We start from the raw sequence: 25,216 nt of genomic DNA, 5'->3' as shown, positions 1-25,216 counted from the left end.
TCAGTTTTATAACATGTTAGAAAATGTTGCTTTTAAGTTTCACTTTTACAATGTAGTAGGTGTAGTAGGCCCCTATTGACCCACATCTATGGTGCTTATAGTGACCGATAACGCCTATTTAATGGCCTGATAACAGCTGAAAAGAAAGTGAAACAGATCCCAGCTATAAAATACAATATATTTATACAAATTAAATACAATAAAATAAATTATTAATAAAATAACTATAAAATATAATACAAATTATTTTAATTAAATACAATAAAATAAGTGATTATTAAAATAACAATAAAATATAATACATTTATACAAATTAAATACAAGGAAATTGGTGATTATTATAATAACAATACAATATAATATAATTATATAAACTATATAACAATACACTGCTATTTGCAATATAAATACCACATTAAATGCAGACTATTTCCTTGACTGCTGGAGAAGATGGGTTTAGAGCAAAACATATAAATATAGTTGCATTTTTTTTTTGTCTTTTAATATCTATTAGCCCACTGAAACATCATGGAGAGGTGGTATTCAATTTATTATTGTTTTATTTATTATAGGCTACTGTGTCGTTATAATGTAAGAACACAGACCCCCTCTTTAAGGGTGAAGGAAATGAGGCAGGCCCCATGCTGTGCAGCCTGTGTCTTTAAGCAGCCATGTAAAGAGGGCGTGTTCAAGCACACTACGGAGGCAGGCTGGGCTCATTGTAGTGAGTTATTGCACTTCAGAGCAGCAGCACCGCTTCAGAGGATGCACTGACAGCAACTGCAACATTTCTATGTTAAATAAGAGACATTTGTCTGTCTAACAGAGTTATTTTGGATTTCCGGAGAGAGTTTCATCGTCTCCTCCTCTTGGTTTGCTGAACGCACCCCCACCGTCAGTCAACCTGCTGGGGGCCTGAAAGTGAAGCAGCAGCAGCAGCCGGCTTTATGAATGGGGATGCTCGGTAAGCGCTACAATGTTTGTGCATGCACTTAAACTTACACCGCAGAAAATGCACCTTTTTGTGTTTGTTTATGAGGCTGAAATGTGTGTTTTAACAGCGGCTTTATTCAGCGGTTCAGCAGAGCTCACGGTGCGCCAGGCAGCTGACGCTTTTGTGGTCAGCTACTTATTGTTCTCGTGCCATTGACCCACCCTGATTCAGCCTGCTTTATTGTGATGGGAGAGAGAGAGACTGATGATAAATGCAAGAGTGCTGTCAAATGGACACTTAGGAAGACGTATTTGTGGTCCCTGGAGCATTTATTTGATTGCAGGCTATTTTATGAGCTTTATTGGAAATGCTTTGTAGCTTGAAATGCATTGATTTCTTATTTTTATGCATCATCCCCCACCAAAGGAACACTCACTTGCAAAAGGCCTCATATGAGAGAACAGATGTTGAGCTTTGTTTGCTTTGTGTGCACATGCTTGTTTTTCTCAATACTGATGTATTTTGAAACATTTGTGTTAACTGAATCATGATTGTTTGCTCTGGGTTCACAAGATCTGCTGATTTAAAAAACAAAAAAATTACACATTGGTCGTGAAACAGTCCTAAAATGTATTGTATTGATTCATGTACATAGATGCTGCTTAGGGAGGAGGTCGGGGCGGAAAACACTGGACTTTCGCCCAGGAGACCGGTGTTCGTCTCCTGTGTGAAACCACTAGTGAAAGTAGATTTATTTGCCACGTAACTTCCGTACTTTAGTTATGGCACTTCCAGGGTTATTTTAACCTAAACCGCTATCTTTTCCTAAACCTAACTAAGTAGTTTTGTTGCCGAAACCTAACCAAGTCAATCTATTCCCAAACCTAACTAAGTAGTTTGTTGCCTAAACATAACCAAGTCAATCTTTTCCTAAACCTAACTAAGTAGTTTTGTTGCCAAAACCTAACCAAGTCGATCTATTCCTAAACCTAACTAAGTAGTTTTGTTGCCTAAACCTAACCAAGTCAATCTTTTCCTAAACCTAGCTAAGTAGTTTTGTTGCCGAAACCTAACCGAGTTGATCTATTCCTAAACCTAACTAAGTAGTTTTGTTGACTAAACCTAACCAAGTCCATCTATTCCTAAACCTAACTAAGTAGTTTCATTTTGAAAAGACTGGAGAGGAAAGTGACACGTGCGTCAAGTGTTGTTGAAAGTTGTGCTGAGCGTGGAAATTTGTGTCTATTTACACAAATCAAATGGATTCAATTTTGTGACTACTTCACGACTTGCCGTGAGACTGTGTTGTGTATACACACTTCCTGCCCCATCATGCAGTGCACGCCTGTCCTGTTTGTCCAGTTCATTACCCACGTACCCCAGAGCCTGTTTACTTGGCAGTCAGTTTGCTTGGCAGGGGTGTCACGACGGCGTCTGATGAGCTCATTGACTGGGATAATAAGGTGATAAGGCCTCAGGTGTGTAGGCCATCACTACATCACCGCCATACTGATAAGAACTCCTCCACTATTGTTTGAGGAGATAATGTTATCAGTCCTTGTGAGGCACATTGGGTGGCTTTCTTTGTTTTCGCAGGTTTAAATGTTACATTTGACCCGTCTCACCCAAACAGGGCTTTGTGAGACGTCAAAGTGTTCTGCCCCGCACGCTGTGATGGATTTAGGTCGACGACTCAGCAAACTAGCAAGCCTCATCGCCAAGATTGATGTGTCACAGGCTTAGCTTGTTTACTTTTTCTCCCCCAGAAGTGCCTCTGAAATGAATTTCAGGACACATTTTCTCAACCAGCCCGCACAGGTTTCCTGCTCCCTCTACTTTTTCCTCTCTTTCTTAAATTACAAAGCGTCTAATTGCCTGCAGGAGACATGTGTTTAGTGCCTGGAGGTGAAAGTTATCCGTCCTCCGTGTGGTGTCGGACACTGTGCCAACCACTCTGTTATTGGACACAGCACAGTGTAGACAAGCATTTGCTGGCTCACCGCCCAGGAAACACAACCTGCTCAGAATCTGGTTTACAGCATCTCGAAAATCCTTTACGCCGCGGTGCTGAAGTGCAACTTCAGTGTGTTATTTGTGGCCAGTGAGTGTATGGTCCCGCGCCCGTGTTTGAACATGTCGGCAGTTTTGTGTGCTCATTTGTGGCAATGTGTGTGTCCCGGCGTCCAGCCCCTTCACATTCCAGGAAATGCCAATATAAACTGTTATTTTTTCCCCCTGGAATGCCTCTGAGGATGGCGATAGTAAACTGTTGCGTTATTATAGAGAACATGACAGGACGTTTGAAGGATGTGTAGAAATAAGTAACATGTTGGGTTGTTGTCATTGCTCTTAGTTACAACATAAATCCCAGCTCAGCGGATAATTTACTAGCTGTTGAAAATTCTCTCATTGCACTATTTATGGTTTGCCAGTTTGACATAAAGTTCATTCAGTACGCTGCCACCCACCTACCTTTTTTATAACCTTGTCCCAACATCAGGGCGTCTCATGTTCCAGTGTGTGAATGCTGTGTTTGTTCCTGTGTCTTTTGTTTGGTGCCATTGTTTTCTAGTGGGATCCAGCATGCTTTGCGGTGTGACCCAGTAGGCTGGGGTTGGTACTATGAGCCGGAGGAAATGTGTATTCTTCTCTGCCATCCTGTTTGGTTGTAAGTATTGGACGCTAGGAGTATTACGATATCATGTTTTTAGATACTGGCTGTCGGGCCCGGCCATTATTCAATCTTTCAGAGGTTGTAGCGGGCTCAGTTTTTAACTACGTTGTCGCAAAGGAGGCTAAATAACGCTCCAAAGTTACGCTAAATCTTGGCACTGGAAAAACTGGCATGGCCATTTTCAAAGGGGTCCCTTGACCTCTGACCTCAAGATATGTGAATACAAATTGGTTCTATGGGTACCCACAAGTCTCCCCTTTACAGACATGCCCACTTTATGATAATCGCATGCAGTTTGTGGCAAACACCATGCAGTTTTTTGCATGCAGTATAAGTGTGTTATTTTTGCCTAGTCTAAAATGGTGTATTTCTGGTTTGTTTTTCATACTATGACAGTTATCGCCTTGCTTTTAGTATCGCAATATATTGAATCGTTACCCCTGTATCATGATACGTATCGTGTCGCTATATTATTGCCAATAAACAGCCCTAATCAGCTCAGTGGTAGACAATGACATTGCACAAATGTTACGATGGCTGGTATTCACCCTTCTTGGCTATTTGATTTGTATTAATCCAATAATTGGATCTTAAATCCCACATGCACAGCACACTTATTATCCACTCAAGAGTGAAATGGTTGTCATGCACAAGTCAAGTGGTTTCTTGTATTTTCTTTGATAACTACTTCTTTGGCTTCCCCCCAGCTTCTGCATTTTGTTGCTTTTCTGCTGTTCTGACCCCGTAATTATGGCACTCTCGCACTTAAATGCAAGATCCCATAATTTCCCTGCATTCTTTCCTTTGAGGAGTTTCCACTTGAGTGTTTCAAAATGTAACCTCACTCCTCGTCTGCAGCTCTTATGAGAGAGAGTGAGAAAGCGACACCTGGCCGGTCTGTGGCAGTCTGTCCTGGGTGACGATAGGGACACCTGGGCCCGAGGCCGGAGCTGTCATCGGCTGTGACTCGGCTGAGATCCGCTTGTGTTGGGCTTCTAAAATTAATTAATGCAGGCTGAACCTGCGGCGCTCCGTGTACTGCTACGGGTTCCATTTAGTTCCCAGCACTGTCCCACAGCCCTGTAGGTTATTACAACTATGTGTAGATGGAGATATGAGCTGTGTTTGTTTGGTTAGCCCATCAGTAATACAGTGTGATGGAGGACGTGTTTACATTCTGAGTGGTCAGGAAGGGCAGGCTGAGTAGATTTCCGGAGAGATGGGAGGGTTTTCTGCCTCATTTTCTCCCAGCCCTTCCTGTTGGACGTAGCACATAACACGCTGAAGGCCCAGACACACCAACCAGACATCACGGAACCAGTGGCGACGAAGGCCGACCTTTGAGTCGCCTCACGTCACCTTTGTCTTGGCCAAAAAGTTGCATTTGAACACACTGCAAAGACTACAACCGACGGCCAATACCACGTACGTTCTGTGCCTGTGTAAGATGAAATAAATCTCCACACCAGCAGGCTTTAGACACGTGCAGATTAGAGCCAAGGGTGCAGGACACACTGCAAAAACTAGGCCAGCGGACGCTCACAGACGTCCCCAAACTGTCCGAGAGCCGATCGTCAGCTTGGTGTGTCTGGGCTTTGACACGTTCCTCCATGAAACACTTCCATCACATGTAGTTGTGTCTGTGTGATCTGTTGAGAAGCAGTGGGCTAATGGCTGTGTGTCTGTCACTTATCTCAGTGCAGATTCATGCAATTCTGTGTGCAGTTTAAGAGCACTCAGACGTCTTTTTGTGTAGACGGGGGACGTTATTAATGACCTGGAGGTGGTCGTTGACCTTTGCAGGTCCAGCTGGCTGAGAATGAAAAAGCTGGGAAGGTTTTTTAGCCATGTCTCATTACCGAAAAACATTCTAAATAGTGTTAAGTGGTTGTTTCTGGCGTGCTCTTACGTTGATAGCGCCAATGTCAACCTCCTTTCTGCTCATTATTTTTGAAATACTCGAAATGCCGGAGTGGTGCCAATGTCTGCCCCCCCCGCCCCCTCTCTGTTTGTATTTAGATGCCATGCCCAGTACACAGATGACGTTGATGTTGAGCCATGCTGGCTGCCACTTCAGTCGCACGTTTTTAACTTTTTATTCCGATCAGAGGCGACAGCGCAGAGCGGGAACAGACAATATTGTGTTTGTGTATAAAAAAGGCATTGTGAAAAAAAAATGTTGTGTATCAGTCATGTTTAACCCACAGAACACTTTTCATTCTTGAACGCGTTGAAGTGTGGAGCACGGCGTTCTTGTCTGCCATCCGCTGTTTGTGTTTGTAATAAAAGCTGTCAGTCGCATCCAAAGCGGAGGACGCAGAGAAAGAGATGGAGTGTCGTGTCTGGAGGCTGTGTCGGCTGTAAAATGTAAAAGAGACGAGTCAGACGTCTCCTCTGGAGGCTCTCGGGTATCAAAGGTCAGCTGGTACACGTCGCGCTGACTCGCCGCAGGCCCATTCTCCACAAGGAGTCGGGGCTCTTTTGAAATCTCTTCTCTGTCCTGGTCATCATTTGTCCATCACTTTTCCTCCTTCTCTCTCTCTCTGACCTGCTTCTGTAACTAATACAGACTTTTATAGTTGTCCTATTGATAATGCAGCAACAGTTCCACTCTGATTATATGGATTCATAATCTGTTTAGTTGTATAATCATGTACCAGTAACACCAAATGCTATTTTTAAACACCGCTGAGTTCTTGCAAAGTTTGTTCTTCCAGCACCAAGCTGCTTACCTCAAATATTCCACTCGCTGATCTAAGGATAGCTACACATTTAGTACCCATTGATATGAATGCCAATTTGAAAACCCTGCAGGCACTTTTATTAGCAGGGAAGCTCTAAAAATGTGTCGAGCTTTGATCCTCAGCGAGCAGAGTGTCCTGCTGGGTGAGGTATGACATTAGCATAACAGACCGCCTCACACCAGCGTGCCAGGTATGAGTAGGGACGGCAGCAACACTGATATGTGAGTTTTCTTTTTGCCGTCTGTGCTGGTGAAATACAAACAGGAAGGCTTTTTTCATCTTCTCCTCGCTGTCCTCAGAGGCTTTATTCTCAGTTTTTTTGGAGGAAGTCTACTGGTGGTGTTTTATTCATGTCTTTATGATTAAGGACACGTCTCATTTTTGCCTTCCTGGTTTGATTATGTTTGTATCTAGGGCTGCAACTATTCATTATTGATTTATCTGGCAGTTATTTTCTCAATTAATTGATGAGTGTCTAAATAATGAAAAGTGCCCGTCACAGTTTCCCAGAGCCCAAAGTAGGGCTGGGCGATAAGTTAATATCATAATTTATCGTCTTTCAATGGAATCGTATATCATACACAATAACGTTGTACATACTAACAAACTCAGTTAAATCAAACTGTTGTCCTAATCTGATTACTCTGTATTTGTGTGCATGCATGTATACATAGTCAGTGTATATCTGGACTGGAAATACTTGTTTAATTATTCTGTATAATGTCACATGAAACGGCTGTGTACCTTTTGCACTAAATTTCTTAATAAAATGAGAAAATACTCAGTACTTTTAATTTGCCAATTCACACAGGAGTAAACAAAAATAGGCTTTACCATGTGGTATTTCATTTAGACTGTTTAATTATTGAACTACCAGAAAACATGCCATATCGTGATATACAGTATATATCGTTATGGAGATATGAAATTATCTATATCGTGATAGACGATATTGGACGTATCGTATAAAATCCAGCCTAAAGTGACGCAAATTCTCACATTGGACAAACTGGAACAACCTCTTTCGGCATTTTTACTCGAAAAAAACGAGGATTCGTTGATTATCAAAACAGTGGCCAATTAAATTTCTGTCAATTTACTACCTGATTAGACACAAAAATTACAAAAAAACTCCCAAGGCAACAATTAAAATGCCTTTATTGTAATGGCATAGTCATGAAAGACCTAAAAGCAAACTCTTGACGCGTTTCGGAATCAAGCCTTTGTCAGGGAGTCGCAAAAAGCATTAAAAAAGTCATGTTTTTTTAATCCCTGATGAAGGCTTGATGTTTAAAAGGTGTTTTAATTGTTTAAAAAGAGAGTGCTTTGGAGTTTTCTTGTGATTTTTGTGTCCAAAGAGCACCTCAAAATAACTCGTTTTGAATCCAGGAAGCGCTCCTACCCAAACATTTTTTGACTAATGGATTAATCGACTAATTGTTTCAGCTCTATATCTATCAAAGTGCTATAAAATAGTTGGTCACAAAAAATAAAGCGAACACACACAGGCCAAGGTCGACTGTTACCATGCCCGGCGTTTCTCCATCATTTTCAGCATTTCACAGTAACACCGTGCCCTTGCTCTTTAGACCACAGAGGATTTGATCAGAATGAGCCCCTGGCTTTCTCGCTGTATGTTGGAGAGTGGCGTGGAAAATGGGTGGTGTTACAGGAGGGCACTCGAGAAACCCTGTAGGTCAACAGCTTGATCTGAATCGAAACACCACAAGCAAATAACGCGCCGCTTAGACTGAGTGCCATAAAATGGACCATTTGCTGCTAAATCTGGCTTTTATGTAAGTAGGAGGGCTTTATTTTGTAATTTGTCATCGGAGCCGTGTGTTTTCTCTCATTGCTGTATTCATCTCAGAGGGCAGCGTCGGCCTGATGTCTGTTGTTCCCTGTCTGTATGATGGAGAGATAATGTGATTTCCACTGTTTGTCCTTGGGCTGCTCCTTCCTAAATGATACATTCAGCCCCGCTAACTGAGTTGCATAGCAGATACCGATCTTCCAGAGGCCATTTGTCTGCTTAATTACTAGAACATGTGTGTGTGCCAGTGTGTGCTACTGAACAATACCTCTTGCTCACTTTAAACATATGGGAATGAATGATAACAAATGGGATGTTTGCAAATGGTCAGAGTGATTTTACAGGCAGAGCAGTTTGAGATGTCTGTAGGACGGAGGGAACCAGCTACTTTAGTCCCTGTTTTTCACACAGATTTGGGCACATGTGGCCTCCCAACCCCCAATGTCATTTCATCCTCAGGTCATACGGCTCTCCATCCAGGTCAGTGACTTTAAATGAGGCAGACACAAAGAACCCCCACCACCACCACCACCACAGCAGCAGCAGCAGACACCCTCACCCAGACAGTAGAATACACACTGGACGAATTCAGCTCAAAGAAGAGGCATCAATACTCAATTAGGGAAATGGTCCATCAGTCATGTCTGAGTGTGTGTCTGTGAGTGATCTCTTGTGTATTAGTGTCGACTGGCCGAGTGTGAGAGAATTGATGAGAGGTGAAAACACACGTTCGTCTTAAACATAAATTACCCAGGTTTAACAGGAGTGTTTTGCGTATAGATTCAGTTTCCTCATGTTTTTTTTTTTTTTTTTAGCCGAGCTGTCCAACCTTAAAGCAACAGTGTGTGTAGGATCAGGAGGTATCTAGTGGTGATTACAACCAAGTGAAGCCTCTCCCGTGTGCCAAGCGTGTTGGAGAGCTACGGTGGCCATTTGGAGCAGAGCCAGTGTGTAGAGTGTGTGTGTATGTGGGAAGTGAGTGGTGAAGCAAGAGAGAGAGAGCGGCGGCGACAGGAGCGAGTAACGTTATCGACTCCGGCCCAAGCAGGAAAAGTTAACAGTGTTTGGTTTGTCCATTCTGGGCTACTGTAGAACATGGCGGTGCAACATGACGGACTCCGTGAAGAGAGGACCCGCTCCCAATGTAGATATAAACGTCTCATTCTAAGCTAACAAGAATACAACAATTCTTATTATCAGATGATTATACACTAAACAAAACATACTTATTCATATTATATTCCATTTCTGCCAATAGATCCCCCTAATTGTTACACACTGGTCCTTTACTGGATGCATGTAGACGATATGAGAGTGAGATATGATTGAGTCATAGCGTAAGCTTGTTTTTTCACTTCCTGTGATGCAGCATCTGTCTACGGTGTTTAGAAATGACTGCAGCATTTCCTCTGAGAGCCCAAATTCTCCCGGGTGAATGTACTCAGGTTACCGTCTGATTTAATGCTCCCGTTCTAGTAAAAAAAAAACTCATTTCTGTTTACGTCCTTCCTACGTTATTTCTATGCTTTTCCCTCAGAAGAAGTGGGCGTGTATGTTCTTCCCACAAAGTAGTGGCTATAACCCAGGCTAGGTATTTATATTGATAATTGAGTTATGCGATCTATAAACAGAGCTAGCATTACATTTCCCATGACATAAATCCATTTGGGGGGGAATGGGTTGGAATATCATTTACCCCGAACAGATGTGAAGAGATGAGAGAAGTGAAGCGGCATCGGCGACGGTTTGGAAGCGTTCCCAGTGTGCTCAAGTTGCTCACTGCTGCTTTTTACTCAGCAGCTGAGAAATACCACATCAAGACTGGTCGGTCATCTTTAAAAAATGTCATTCAAAAGGTCTCGAGGTCTGTAGGTCAGCGTGGAGCGAGTGTGTAAACGGTTTCCGATTTCGCTGTCATGGTGAAAAGATGCAGATGTGCCTCATTTGCTCGTCCCGTCGGTTTCTGTCCCAGATTGTGTGTCTCCAGTGGGTTTCCTGCTGCAGCCAGACCCCGAGTGTTGTGAAAGTCTGTTTATAAAGTCAATCCCCCTGCTGTGACCCCGTAGTTCCCACGCTAACTGCTGCCTTCTCAGGCCCTTTTCCACTTTTGTGTACACCCAACGCGCATGCACGCAGATACACACGGCTATAAATACAGCAGGGCTGTGAATCAGGTTTAACTGCTGAAGGCATCTGCTGGATCTGGTTTAGATTCAGCTGATGAACAATCTGCCTGCTGGTCTGTAACAAATTTCTGCACCCATGTCCCTGCAGTGGGCACCGTTGAGCTTTTCAGCTTGATCCTGGCCTGGGGGGGTGAGATGGAGGAGTGGGAGGCGGGCTTTCACCGTCCCTCTCTGGTTTCATCCGCTGGTTGTTTTTCCTCGCCTGATTATGCCACCCAGAAGCAACTAGTCAGAAAAACAAAATGTTTTTTGGCCGGGTGTGAATTATTTCCTTCTCATTATTTCCCCCCCACAAAAAAACAAATCAGAACATGCAGCTTCAATAATAAACATGTTTCTGCGAGAAAAAAAAAGTATTCTTGTTTGTGTGTTTTGGCACAAATATTATTTGGAGTTTATGGAAAGTTTTCACATTGGCCTGAGTCAAAAATGCTGCAAACTTAAACGTATGTTTCTCTTGATATAGATACCTCTAATGCATTTCTCTATTTTTATTAGGGCTGTCAATCAATTAAAATATTTAATTGCATGATTGTTCATAGTTAATCGTGATTAATAGCAATTTAATCGCACATTTTTTATCTGCTCAAAATGTACCTTAAAGGGAGATTTGTCAAGTATTGAATACTCTTATCAACATGGGAGTGGGCAAATATGCTTGTTTTATGCAAATGTATGTATATATTTATAATTCGAAATCAGTTAATAACACAAAACAATGACAAATATTGTCCAGAAACCCTCACAGGTACTTCATTTAGTATAAAAAAATATGCTCAAATCATAACATGGCAAACTCAAACCCAACAGGCCCTAACAGCTGTCAGTGTGCTGACTTGACTATGACTTGCCCCAAACTACATGTGATTATCATAAAGTGGGCATGTCTGTAAAGGGGAGACTCGTGGGTACCCATAGAACCCATTTTCATTCACATATCTTGAGGTCAGAGGTCAAGGGACCCCTTTGAAAATGGCCATGCCAGTTTTTCCTCGCCAAAATTTTGCGCAAGTTTGGAGCGTTATTGAACTTCCTTGGTGACAAAGTAGTATGACATGGTTGGTACCAATGGTTTCCTTAGGTTTTCTAGTTTCATATGATACCAGTATCTTCACTTTAGCTTTAAAACTGAGACCGCTACAACCTAAAAATAGTAAGTTGCGTTAGAGAAATTAGTGGCCTTAAAACAAATTTGAGTAAACGCGTCATTATCACGTTAACTTTGACAGCTTTAAGTCTTACTAATTCCCATGTCTACCAGTAAAAATACACACAACATGGATGGAGTGACTGAGTGAAAACATAGCAGGCACCACATTAAAAGGGCATATTGTTGTATGAGCTCTGGGTTGACACAGAAGGAGGCCATGTGTTGCACGCTTGTTCGAGCCCGAAGCCTTCCGCAGCCCGTGACAGGAAGCGCTGTTGCTCGCTCGCAGGAGGGTGTTTCCATGGAAACCAAAGCAGGTGAGGGTATTAACAGGAAGAGGAGTAGAGGCTCAGCTGGCAAAGGCGCGGGGGAAGGGGGGGTGGAGACAGAAGAACGAGGTCAACGCATTAAACAGCCGAAACCTCCCAACGGCACTTCTACCATAAACAACTGACTTTCATATCTTTTGAAGCCTGTAAGAAGTCCAAAGTAAAGGGTTAAGTCGCTGACTTGTAATGATCTTCCTGTGCTAGCGTGCGGGCAAACAAAGAAAGAGCCGCTATGTGCACACTGCAGACGGCAAGGTAAGCGTTTCCTACAGGCCTGCTTGTGTGTAACCATAGAGACTTTCCACCTGCAAGTTAGAGGTGCATGTGTTTTCTGATGTCTGTCTGTAGAAAACTGCTTGCACTGCATTTTTTTGCAGACCACCGTGACAGTGCTCGTTTATGTGTATTTTATATGCCGGGATGTATCGCTAATGAGACACCCTGCTCCTGTCCTCCACTGCAGCAGCACCTGCGGAAGCAGCAGCGACTAGTAGCTGTCAGCCTGTGGTGAGGTTTCCTCTGTCTGGGCTGCATGTTTCAATAATGCAAAAACTATCAACCGTCAGTCCCAAACCTCCCGGGGCTCAAACACGGTTGTCTCAGAAGAAGAAGAAGAAGATGGCTAGGGACTTGTCTCATTTCTCACGTCTCTGATCAAATTTTCATATACATTTGTCAAAACAATGCTTCGGTGACGGTTGAATAGCAGTTGAGAGGGGTGTTATTATTGTTCTTGGATAATTACCTCCGCCAAGGCCGAAGGCCTAGGAAGGAGGTTATGTTTTCACCGGCACTGGTTTGTTGGTTGGTTTGTTGATTTGTATGTTTGTCCGTTAGCAGGATTACTCCAAAAGTCCACGATGGATTTGAATGAAATTTTTTGGAGCGGTGGCGTGGGCCAAAATGAACAATCCATTACATTTTGGTGGTGCTCTGAATCATTGGTCACTCCGGATTCAGGAATATTTTTAAGGATTCCGATCAGCCTGAGTATTAAAACCACAGGGTATAACACATGCGCAGTGTAACTGATGACGCGTTGATGACGCCTGACCCCGCCTCCTTCTGAGAGCAGAGAGATGGGTGTGTGGATGTGTGTGCGGAAGCTGCTGGCCGCCCGTGGTGAGAAAGAACAAAGCGGTAGCTCACAGGATGACCGATAACGTAGTGTAACGTTACACAGACATAACAAGGCTGCTGAATGAGAGAGGCATCCGCCGATGCGTTACACGGAAACACACCGTGTTAATAATAAGCCGCCCACCTCACGTAAAAGCCAGCTGGGAGCTGTGATCTGTTTTTAAAGTCACGCATTGGCGGAGGTCTGCATTCTCCGAGTGCAATTCTAGTTGACTTTGTCTTAGGGCTGATCGATTATGGCAAAAAGCATAATCACGACATGATTGCTCATCGACTTTTGATACATCATGCATTTAGAAAAAACTATGTGCTTACATTTTAAAGTTAAATACGTCAATCTGGTGCACGTTGAGATAGGGGTGGGGGGAAAACATCGATTCACTTATGTATCGCAATTTATTTATTTTTTAATTTTGAAATCAATTTTTTTTTAATGCCAGATTCGGAAGTTACCGCTTTTATTGTTGTAGTCATTTGATTAATTGCACCGCCCTACTTTGTCTGTGAGTAGAAGATTAACTATTGGTCATATGCTGCATGCTGTTCAGTCAGAGTTGAGCTTCGCACCAGAAAATCCCTGGCAGCCCTCGACTATCCCTCGCCGATTCATGTCGGTCTGTGGTTGATGTTTTGCTCTCAATTAGAATGCAGTTAAAGCAGAATCCTGTGGTGTTCCCTGTGTTTATTTTCCCCAGTGTATTTCAGAGGTCATCTCACAGAGATGTTGGGATAAGGCTGCTTATCATTATGGAGTTGGATAATTGGTAGCTTCAGCTCTTGTAATTAGTGGACACATCTGAATTTTTTACAAGTGTTTTTATTTACTTGATGGGATTTTAAAAGCCAAATGCGGATATTATGAATGATAATGTGTAGTAAATAGCTGTCTATAGGTTACCTTTATTTGATTTAGGTTGTATGTTTCTTTTAGAGACTTGTAAATGTGTTTGGCATGGAGATGCTCTTTGATTGTGCATCACATTTTGACAAATGGACGTACTTATTTTTAAAATTTTAAATTGAATTTGGGCTCATTCATAAAATTTCTGGAGGGGGAAGACTTTGTAAAGACCTTGCAGTGAACTGATGTTCATTTTTTTATTTTTTAAATTCTGAGCGTTTTTTTTATTAAGAGTCTGATTATGTGATCTTACTACCTTGTCAGCAAGTATGAATGTGCCTTCCTTACTTTATATTCAACGTGCCGTTATGTGTTGTATGTAGGTGTGCCTTTTATGTGCAATGTGAAGTGTATGTTTTTTATGTTATGTGAAAAATCCCATAAACTGAATAAAAAAGAAATTGAAGGATTAATTTATCAAAAGAATTAAAGTCTATTCTATTTCCATTTTCCAGGTTCCCAGGCTGACTGCAATTGAGGAGGATCAATATTCATTCCAAGGCCTCTAACAAGGATTATATTCAAGATTTGGAAGCTCTCTGTCCATAAGAAAACAACCACGATGCCCATCCTAAAACAGCTAGTGTCTGGCTCCTCCCAGACCAAGCGCCGCTCCCGCATGGACCTGACCAGGGAGATGATCAGCGCTCCGCTGGGCGACTTCCGCCACACCATGCATGTAGGCCGCAGCGGCGACGCGTTCGGAGACACATCCTTCCTCAGCACCCGCTCAGGTGAACCTCCCCCTGAGAACAATTTCTTCCCCCGCTCTCCCCGGCCCGGCCTCCTGTCTCGCACCTTCAGGAGCAGCAAGCGCTCCCAGTCGGTGAACCGAGTGGACCAGCAGAGCACCCTGCTGACCCCTGGTGGCTCACCCACCTATGTGAAGAATGCCATGTCTCTGCCCTTCCTCAATGATGATGGCAGCGGGGACGGTATGGTGGCGAAGAGTTTGTCCTCGAGTCCTTTAAAGCAAATCGGGGAGGTGGACGGGAGAGGCGCAGCTGCAACCGCTCACTTCCTGGAGCTGCAAGAGCGGAGCTTCGGGGAGCTGACTGAGCTTCCGGAGGGCTCCCACCACTACGGAGGTGGCATGAAGCACGCCGAGTCGGTAATGTCTTTCCATGTCGACCTCGGACCCTCCATGATGGGCGACATCCTGGGGGTGATGGAGAAGGAGGAGGACGATCTCGGCTACGAGGAGGGCAAGAGCAGCGAGGGCCGGGCCTCGCCGCCTCTCAGCACCCACGGTGGCGAAGAGGACAGCGTGGAGAGAGAAAAAGATGTGGATGCGGAGGAGGAGATGGAGATGGAGGAAGAAGCTGCAGAACAGCCGGCCCCTATGCATCCAGCCAGCTCTGTAGACTTGGCGCCTGAGAACGGAGGTCCGTACACCCCAGAGTACACTCCCGAGACTCGGCCCAAACACTTGCAGCATCTAGACAGCTGCTCCATGTCCAGCTCTGGCTCGGCTGCCCTGGACGAGAAACCAAACAGCCAGACGTATGCAGGAGATACAGACAGCGCCACCTTTAGCGCCCCGCCAGAGGAGGACAGCAACTTCTCCTCTTTCTTGGAGGATGAAGACGATGAGATCCGCGTATGAGACTCTGAAGTCTTCTAAAAAAAAAAAAATAGGACAGCGCTCTGGAAGGGGGATTATGTGAAACTAGCAAGTCCTCAGACAGTGTGGATTTGCACTTGAACAGAAAAGAGACACTGTTGTCGGGTACTGTGGGAATGGGACTGTGAAGAAGACGGAGGACTCTTACTTTGTAGGTCTGCAAGGAGAGAGTGACTGCTCCTTTTGGAAGAGCCCAAACTCCATCTGTCAGAGAGCCTTTTCCCCTCCACTGTCTGTCAATCCGTCTCCGCCTTTTGAACACTGAGGGAGCTGACATGGAAGAGCAGTCACTCTTTGAATATGGAACATTCCAGAAGCAAGCAGGGAGGACGGGTTAGAAAGAAACTTTTAGGAAAAACACTTTCCATAACTAAAGCTCAGTTCACGCTTTGTCTCGCCTTTTCCTCTCACTTGACGCGTCACATGTGCTTTTCAAATTTGGTTCGCCTCTCTGCTTGTTGTGCTTTCTCTCGCTGGCTGTGGGACATCATGAGGCCTGAGCTGAACAGACGGCCTCTGTCACCGCAGGATTACTGGTGGGTATCTTGTCACAATAAAGGGGGCTGTGTTTGTCACTGGAGTGTGAAGCCCTGCCTTGAGCCCCTTTCATCTGAAAATAATATAGTCAAGTGCCATAGATCTGTCAGAGTTTTCTCCCTTGTGCAACTCAGGGTCCTTGTGACGCCGCTCAAAGGCTGCCATTTCCTGCTGCAAAGCCGGACCACAAAGCCCAAAATTCTCTTCTGTTTTTAATTCACTGAGTGCGCCACACAGGATTAGCCTCAGTGTAAATTAGACAGAAGCAGGGTGGTAAAGTTAATGGAGATGGATTGGCCTGCATTAACTATAAAGCATGGTGTTACTACAGGAAGCCAGAGGTGTGAAGGGTAGTGTGAGGGGGATTGTATGTACACTGTGTTTGTTTCTCTTTTCCAATGATTTTCTTTCCCTACCCTGAAGCCGTAATGATGATGATGTTACAGATTTATGATGACTGACATGAATTGTCTTTATCTTCCTGTTACTAATTTGTCATTTTCAACGTTTGAAACTGAAAAGAGTCTGACAACCACTTCCTTCCTTGTTTGCGTACATCCGAGCAGCTGCAGTGGTGCAACTGAGCTGTGCAAAACATTATGATCCTCATTAGTCCAGGGGCTGCCTTTTACATGGCAAGCCGTTTTAACATTTAATAGCTAAGCTTGACTATCCGGTATTAACATTAGAGATATCCACAATTGCATTTTTCAAAATAATTTTTATTCAAGATATCTATAACATCATTCTGACTAAATATCAGAGATCTCTAACTGCAGTGATGTCACTGAAAACAACACTCGACTCGTCACACATCCTAAATAACCGTTACAGATATCTCAAAGGTCATCATGACTACTCAGAGTTGTTGTGAATGACGTTGCTCATGCAAGGCTTCCCATTGGATATTGGCCCAACAAAGCATTTGAACAGTGTTCGCAGAAGCTTTTGCCAACTTGGATAGTTCGGTAAAGTTTGAAAGATATTCACAGAATCAAACTTCCCGGATCAATAACTAACTCATATCTCCAATTAAATGATCACTATTCCTAACTCCAGTTTGAGATATCTACAACATCATTTTGACTAGTCATAATTCCAGTTCAAGATATCTACAACGTCATTCTGATTAGTCAAAATTGAATTTAAGATATCTTAAAAAGGTCAATGTAGATATCTTGAATTGAGGGGAAATTAAAGATATCTTGAACTGGAATTACGACTAGTCAGAATTAAGTTGTAGATATCTGCAATTCACATTGCGGATATCTGCAACTGAATTGTGGATGTCTGCATACACATGAATGGCAAAAGTAGTTGGAATCGTACCGGTGAAAAATGTAATTACAGATATCTTGAATTTTGACCAGGCAGAATGACGTTTCAGATATCTCTAATGAATATCCAGTCTAGCTATTAATGTTAAAAACGGCTCGCCATAGCCTTTATGTATAAAACAGTTTCCACTACTACTCATGAGGAGGGCTTTAGGGTATGTATTGTTGAAAATCAGCAGGCACAATTAAACCAGACACTACTAGTATTTGGTGTTTAAAACCTGTTTTTTTTTATCTTTGAAAACAAAAAGAAACTTTGCTATGTTTATGTTAAGTCTGTTTATAGAGTGGATGAAAAAGAAAGACAGCCAGCGATAGATGCAAGAGCATTAACAAAAAAAGCTTGCTATTTTTTATGCAAGTTGCATAGTCATTGCAGCCCGACTGTATCTCTTGCATCATTAAAAGCTGCGGCCAGAAGTATCGAGGCTCAGTTGCGCTGATTGATTTCACTGCCTTAACTGAAACTGACAGATGTGCCAAATCATAATTTTCTAGCCAAAAATAATTTTACTTGTGAAGCTCACTTTTGGGAGAGCCTGTCAAATCTGTCTGGCACTTACTTCTCTGTATGGGTAATCACTGTTGAATTTAAGTTTAAGGCTGAGCTTCAGCTTGTAGGTTGAAAAAAAATAAAGATGTGTTATAAAAACAAAGGGGGAGAAAGGATGAATTTGCATAACTGGATATTTATATTCCAATCACTCAAACACTACATAATATATTCAGGTAATTTCTAGGGTTAACAAGTTTGTGCGAATGGTAAGATGTCAGCGTTGCCCTTTCTGTATAATGTTGTATATTATGCCTTACTTCTTTACTGTTATCCTTTTCTGTGTTATCCAAATAACCTATATTTTTCAATAAAAGAAATACTGCTGCATATTTTATGGCCACTTTGTCTCAGTGCATCGGGAGTTGCAATATGCATAATGCAATATAAGTGCTACTCAATCAGCAGCATTAACAAAGGAATTCGTTGACTGCCTTCTCGGTTTCCTATCCCTATTCTTTGGCCCCCCCACAAGAGGAAGGAAGGAAGCAATTGAGGCCTAGTTGGATGTGTCTCTAAAGTATTTGTTATACAAGCTGATAACACTATGATGACTCATGAGTGTGTGTGTGTGTTTGTGTGTGAGACAGAAGAGTCAAAAGGTTTGTAGTGGCGAAGTGCGGTAAAATAATACTTTTCTGCGGCCGGGAGAGTCATCAACCGGCCGCAGACGTACACATGCACCAGATTAAACAACCACAGATGAAAATGGCAATACAGCGAACGGTATCTACTGTTGTGTTTATAGTCCAGGGTGTGTACGAGTGAAAAGTTAATAAGAAGTTATTTTTAAGTGCAGAGCTGACTACTCTATATTTGAACGTTACGTCTACTATTTCTTGTTGACGTTTTACCTAACGACGCATCATGTGAGTATATATATATGTGTATATCTATCTCTGAATCTTATTCACCATGTAGTGTTTTGTGTTCTTACTCTTAGGCTGTATCAAGGCCTGTGGAAAGGAGGCTGGGTCACGCGTCATATCTTTGGGGGTACAACACATGCGCAGTAAAATCTGGTCTGCACTCGCCGAAATTGAGCCAATCGCAACGCACGACCACAGCTTCAGTTACACTGCTCATGTGTCATACCCCATACCCCAAGACCCATGTCCGCCTGTGTGACCCAGCCTCCTTTCCATAGGCTTTGGGCTGTATTCGAAACATCTACTACTGACGAACGCAGCATTCAGTATACAGTACACACTGCGTTCCTCAGTAGTATGCAGTATGAAGCGATTATTTTGCAGTAGGCCTATGCTAGACAGGGTTTTAGCCATTAAACCAGCTCTTAAAGCACTGGACAAAAAAAAACTAACTCGTAACACTATTACAATTATCGAAAAATACAACTTTGATCTTTTTTGTTTGTTTACTTTATACGATACTGCATGGTTTAAACAATTTATCTAACAGCTCATAGTGAAGTGAGACAAACCAGATCATCAACGAGGGGAGACGGGCAATATAAAACATTTTTTTTTCTTTCTATGTAAGTAAAAGTACAAATGCAACAATACTCCGCTAACGTTACAAGGAAAAGTTCTACTTTAGCCTCTTTTTTTTTTTTTTTCAGAACTTTATTTCAACAAAAGACATGTAAGAGTTTAGGGAATACAAAGAAACAGCACAAAAAAAGACAAAAACAAAAAAACTTAAATGATATAAAACATTGCTGATATCCCTACTAATATAGTATGTGGTTTTCAATTATCCTCTAAAAATGTCCGACTTCCGGTCGGTGACGTCACACTCCCATTCCCTTTGTTGTACGTTCCGTCCCGGAACTAATGTTCTCTGTGTGTAGTACCACTACGACGGAATTTGCTGAGAAACCGTTTAAAATCCATGGAGTGGAGCGGAGGAGCGTCTCCATCTCACAGGACTCTATAATCTACAATTCAGATTTACAAACAACATGGTTCATAGATCATTGCATTAGAGTAAAAGAACAAGGTGCATACAGAACAAGAACAGATAAAATATGTAAAATTATACATGAAAATAATAATAAATTAAATTAAGGGCTAGGGCTGTGTACCTGTAATTCATATTCTTCTATTATACTAAGAAGTTTCAATGCATTTTTGTTTTTCATTACTTTAAGGGCTTTTATGTAAGAAAGAAACTCGGAATGAAACACATTAAACCTAGGTTTCATTTTCATATACTTAAATAAATAATACAAAAAATAAAATGTTCCAAGAATGAGAATGTTATTCACCAGAAAGTCATCTTTGTTATTGTCCATGACAAGTCCATAAACAATGTCCTTTTGAGAGAAGTTTCCCAGATGAGAAACTTTTGGGAAAAGCCAGTCATGTATATCATAAAGCCATAAAGCTCCAGAATACATACTATGAAAAAATAAATGATCAGTAGTGTCAGTATCATCAGAAAATACACAGTTACTGGACATTAGGCTGTAATACACTTTACAGTGTCAATGCTAACTATAAATACAACTATAAATTCTATAAAAGTGTATTATTGTTGTATGAGTTTTACTTTAACTGTCAGTTGTGTTGCATGTTAAGAAAAATGCTTTGATTTGTCACAGATTTGTAGATATTGAGCCTCAATGGATGACATCTGGGAAGAAGAGGAGCATTATACAGACCAACAGAGACAACATCTTCTCTTTGCTGAAGCTCTGAGGTAGGATATATTTTCTCATTACCAGCTGCTTTGTGTTTAACCTTGTTGACTATTGAATGCATACAGCATATTTTATATTAAATGGCCTCTTTGGCTTCTTTATGAACTTCTTGAGAATTAATGAAATTATATGATATGATCTGTAATAGACATGGACACTGAGACATCATTCAGTGTGATTTACACTTGAATACAAGGACTGTAGTTGCACACTACTAGTGATATGCTGTGTGTGTGTGTGTGTGTGTGTGTGTGTGTGTGTGTGTGTGTGTGTGTGTGTGTGTGTGTGTGTGTGTGTGTGTGTGTGTGTGTGTGTGTGTGTGATGAATTAAGGGCAACAGAAAGTTAGTTTATTGCTTTCTAAGTTTTAAAGAAGCAGTTACTAATTCACTTTGATTATACCATCAAAAACACGGAGCTAATTAAGTGTATTTTAAGATAAGACTTTTATTGACCCCCTCACCCCAAGTGCAAATGTAGGTGTCCCAGCAGCTAGGGCTGTCGCAGTGAAGGAATTTCCCCTGTGGTGATAATGATTGGCTCAACAGCGTGATATGCGGCATTATTGCAATTTGTTTTTTTGCAAATTACTTAATTTATCCTGATTTTAGTGCAATAAAAATAAGCTTCATTGTTAGGCTATTATTACGTATATTGTTGCTTTTTAAAGGAAAAAGATGACAGTTTTGAAATCAATGAAATACTTGTTTATTGTTAAATGCAGAACACATTAGGGCAATGAGGGGCAGCGTTTTTTTTTTCAGATGAGATGCTTTGGTTGTGGCTGGTTGCTATGATACGGAATATCCGCAGAAATAAAAATGTCAGCACAAGATAGAGTACTTGCTCTGGGTGAAAGGAAGGCGGAAACACGCAGGGAGAGAGAACGGACCCGCCGGTCTGTATGTATTAATTTCTCCTACATTATTGTTGTTGTTCAGCACTTGTAGCCTCCATGTAGGATGTGACGGTTGGTCTTTGTGGTATTTGTCCTGCCCCTCCTCCACTGTGATTGGACGGCTGGGTAAAAAAGTGACAGTGATGAGCGCAGCGTTTTACCCAAAGTTGAAATGTTCAACTCTCGGAGACCAGAAAAAAAAAAAAAAAACGTGCAGAATACACGATCAGCGCCTCGTCATGCTGCTGGTGTTTGCAACATTTGTGTAAATACACGGCACTCACATTGCAAAGAATTCAAAAAAGACAAAATGTGAACATAGTGGTTGTGGTGATTGCTTGCCATCCCCTGCAGTTGGCTTGTGAAAAGTACGGAATTGCAATATTGCGGTTATTGCGACAGCCCTGCCAGCAGCACAAGGACAGAAATAACACAGACAATTGGAACCAAATATGAAATGAATGATGGTTAAGAATAGGGGTGTAACGATACATCGATCAAATATCATCGATGCAAAGTGTAAACCTTGATACATATCGTCATCTTTAAGATGCACCTTTATTTTGAAATTCCCATGGCACATTTGTGTGACCAGTTCCGTCCAAGCACAGCTCCTTCCTACAGAGCCAAATAATAAAATTGTTAAATCATATTTTAGTTGCTTTTTGCTAGGTCTCTAGTTTGTGACTGTAAAGTTTCATGAGGCTGTGATTATCCTAGAGGTCACCACAGGTCATTTTAGACAGTGAGGTCAAGTTTAAAAAAAATGGTCTCACTACAATGAAATGGCTCAATGGTCATTTTAGCCATTTTTTATTGATAGTAGACGGTGTAGAATGGAGCCAGGGGGATTACACAGTATGTGTCGAAACCACTTGACAACCTGAGCCCTGTTTCAGAAAGTGGGATTAGTGAAAACTCTGAGCCTGAGATGAGGGAAACTCTGGATTTTCAGTTCCAGAAAGAGAGCTAACTTAAACTCTGGGTCAGTTGTAACCATAGTTGCCATGGTAACTTTTTACCATTTTTTAATTTTTTCGACATACTATACTTTATCTTTTTTTCCCATGAAATTAATCAACATATACTATGACTTTTTTTCATAACATTTTTCGACATACTATGCTATGATTTTTTTTCATGAACTTTTTCCACATATTATACTATGACTTTTTAATGACTTACCTTCTCCACCACCACTCTCCTTCCCACAGCCTTCGCTCCTCTTATGCCAACCTCCTGTCTCCACCACCAAGGACCAAGCTTTGGACCTGGGATAACAGAGCTTTCTCCATAGCTATCCCTTCCTCTGGAACTCACTCCCCAAACACATCCGAGACGGCACCAATCTGTCCACATTCAAATTACAAATAAAATCTCATATTTTCAGAACTGTTTTTAAGGTGTCCTTAAAGTTGTGTGTTGTATGTTTTAAGTGTTATCTATTAACTTGAGTAAAATGTCTTTGAGAATTGTGAAAACCGTCTTGTAAATAAAATAAATAAATAAAAATATGATTATTATTTTTTCTGTGATTTAACTCGACACATTATCTATGAATTTTTTGATATACTATATTAAAACTTTTTTACCATGAAATTAATCAACATACTATACAATGACATTTTTCCATAACATTTTTTTGACATAATATACTATGACTTTTTTTCATGATATTTTTTGACTTAATTTGGGACATTCTATACTATGACTTTTTTTCTAAGAATTTTTTCAACATACTATACTATGACTTTTTTCCATGAAAATTTCCAACATACTATACTACGACTTTTTTTCATGAAAATGTTCGACATACTATACTATGACTTTTTTTCATGAAATATTTGGACATCATTTTTGGACATATTATACTATGACTTTTTTTCATTGAAAATTTTCGACAAACGATATACTATGACTTTTTTTTTAATTAAATTAATCGACATACTATACTATGACATGTCTTTCAACATACTATACTATGAGTTTTATTTTTTTCAACATACTATACTACGAATTTTTTTTCAACATACTGTAGTATGACTTATTTTTTTCAACATACTAAACCATGACTTCTTTTATTTTTTCGAAATACTATACTATGACTTTTTTAGGGATTTTTTCGTCAGAATATACTTTTTTGGCATTTTTATGACATTTTGTATGACTTTTTAATGACTACTACAACAACTACTACTGCATCAACAACAATTACTATTAATAGTACTACATCTAACACAGCAACAACTTCAACTTTTACAACAACTACTAACAGTTGATTTGATTGTTACCAATTGTTTATTCCATGCGCTCCAGTTCTCATCTCCTCCTCGCGCTTTATGTCCCTTTGTTCATTCAGCAGTCTGGACAGAAACAAAGACATTTACACAAATAAAACATATCAAGTCTCTCCTGCTCCAATAACAGACCCTGGCCCACCACTTTTTTAACAGACTTTTTGCTTCCGGTTTCATGGAAGATAGATCAAAATCCCTTACAACACACAACACAGGTTTGTATATTGGGTCATAAATTGATAATCTGATCATGTAATTACAATGTACTTTGTGTAATGATGACAAGGAGTTGAAAGTGACTTACATTTAATTACATTTAAGGCCCTTTAAGTCACAAAATTACTCAATGATTAAATGGAGTCAGTCCATTAATTTGGTAACAAAGGTTTCAACACATGCTATGCAATTCCCCTGATTCATTTCTACACCATCTACTATCAATAAAAAAGCAATAATCAAAGTATCGAGAGAATATTTTTCTTAACTTATGTTTGCTTACTCTGAGTTTGTCCAGCATCAATCTCGTCTCGAAGGCGGCTGAGCTGCTTCTGATGAGCTTCCCCTTGGTTCTCCAGCTGCTCATCCAGCGTTTTTCTGGAGGACCTTGACACAAAAAAAAACACAATACAGACACAATCATTCAAATATGAAAGTGAGTAATACTCAGAAGAGCGGCTTGTCACTAAAATCATCTGGTCCACCTAAAAAGCCAGCTATAACATAACATATAATATTCACACTTGCTCGCCCCCGCTCTTCCCAAAACGTGGACGTTTGTGCAGAAATAACTGCTGCAGCTCCTCCAGACCAACAGAGGTTTCCCATGTCTTGTGAAGTAACGGGGCTCCGCAGAAAGAAACATTATCGCCTCCGACCAAAACTCCGGTGTCTCCCCTGTTCCCTCCGGCCGCGGTCTGGAGGCTGAGGCAGGAAAAGCCAACACTAGGATCAGCATTGATTCATGGAGAGACCTTCGTCTGGTCAGCTAACATTACTGCCAAGCAGGTGAAATATAGAGTGATATTCTGGTTTTAGCTGATGTGTGTCGCCTCACTGTGTTGAGCGATGCTCGTTCATGTCTATGTAGAGCGAGCACAAGCGCCAGCCCAACGTTGACTTTCGTTGACTGAACGGCCACAGGTGTCACTGTTAACAAGCATTTCTGATTGTTACAAACAGTCCCTTTAAAGGCTACATGCCTCTGTTTTTTGTAATGTTCAAATGTTTTTAATAAAAGAGTGCGTGTTGAATTACATGGGATTTATTGTTGTTGTTATTTTTACCATGGCATCGAATTGGTATCAAGAATCGTGGAAATTCACTGGGATTGGTATCGACTACTAGATTTCTGGTATCGTGACATCCTTAGTCTATAGTAAGTCAGTGGCATACAAGTCCACGTAAAGTTGGTTTTAAATCCCAGCTCGTTTACTGTCGG

At 41.4% G+C, this 25,216-nt stretch overlaps 1 protein-coding gene and 2 long non-coding RNA genes across 4 annotated transcripts; 2 read left to right on the top strand and 1 right to left on the bottom strand.

The window, feature by feature from the left end:
• The first annotated feature begins 688 nt into the window (after positions 1-688).
• cdc42ep4a (CDC42 effector protein (Rho GTPase binding) 4a) lies at positions 689-18,025 on the top strand. 2 transcript variants are annotated; one of them, XM_074656514.1, is made up of 2 exons: positions 689-964; positions 14,327-18,025. In XM_074656514.1, exon 2 carries the CDS (start codon positions 14,434-14,436, stop codon positions 15,475-15,477), a length of 1,044 nt encoding a protein of 347 aa, XP_074512615.1. In that variant the 5' UTR covers positions 689-964; positions 14,327-14,433; the 3' UTR covers positions 15,478-18,025. The 2 variants fall into 2 exon arrangements, with proteins under 2 accessions (XP_074512615.1, XP_074512616.1); XM_074656515.1 differs by lacking the exon at positions 689-964 and adding an exon at positions 11,885-12,085.
• Positions 18,026-18,711: 686 nt separating this feature from the next.
• LOC141781013 (uncharacterized) lies at positions 18,712-22,833 on the top strand. Its single transcript, XR_012596751.1, has 3 exons — positions 18,712-19,881; positions 20,486-20,583; positions 22,696-22,833. It is a non-coding gene; the product is annotated as an uncharacterized LOC141781013 (long non-coding RNA).
• Positions 21,496-24,483, bottom strand: LOC141781014 (uncharacterized). The gene is made up of 4 exons (XR_012596752.1): positions 24,278-24,483; positions 23,773-23,844; positions 22,667-22,830; positions 21,496-21,603 (listed from the first exon to the last, which is right to left on the bottom strand). It is a non-coding gene; the product is annotated as an uncharacterized LOC141781014 (long non-coding RNA).
• Positions 24,484-25,216: the final 733 nt, after the last annotated feature.

This window comes from Sebastes fasciatus, chromosome 13 (genome assembly GCF_043250625.1).
Source record: "Sebastes fasciatus isolate fSebFas1 chromosome 13, fSebFas1.pri, whole genome shotgun sequence".
Classification (NCBI taxonomy): Eukaryota; Metazoa; Chordata; class Actinopteri; order Perciformes; family Sebastidae; genus Sebastes; species Sebastes fasciatus.
This window is presented reverse-complemented; position numbering and strand designations above follow the sequence as displayed.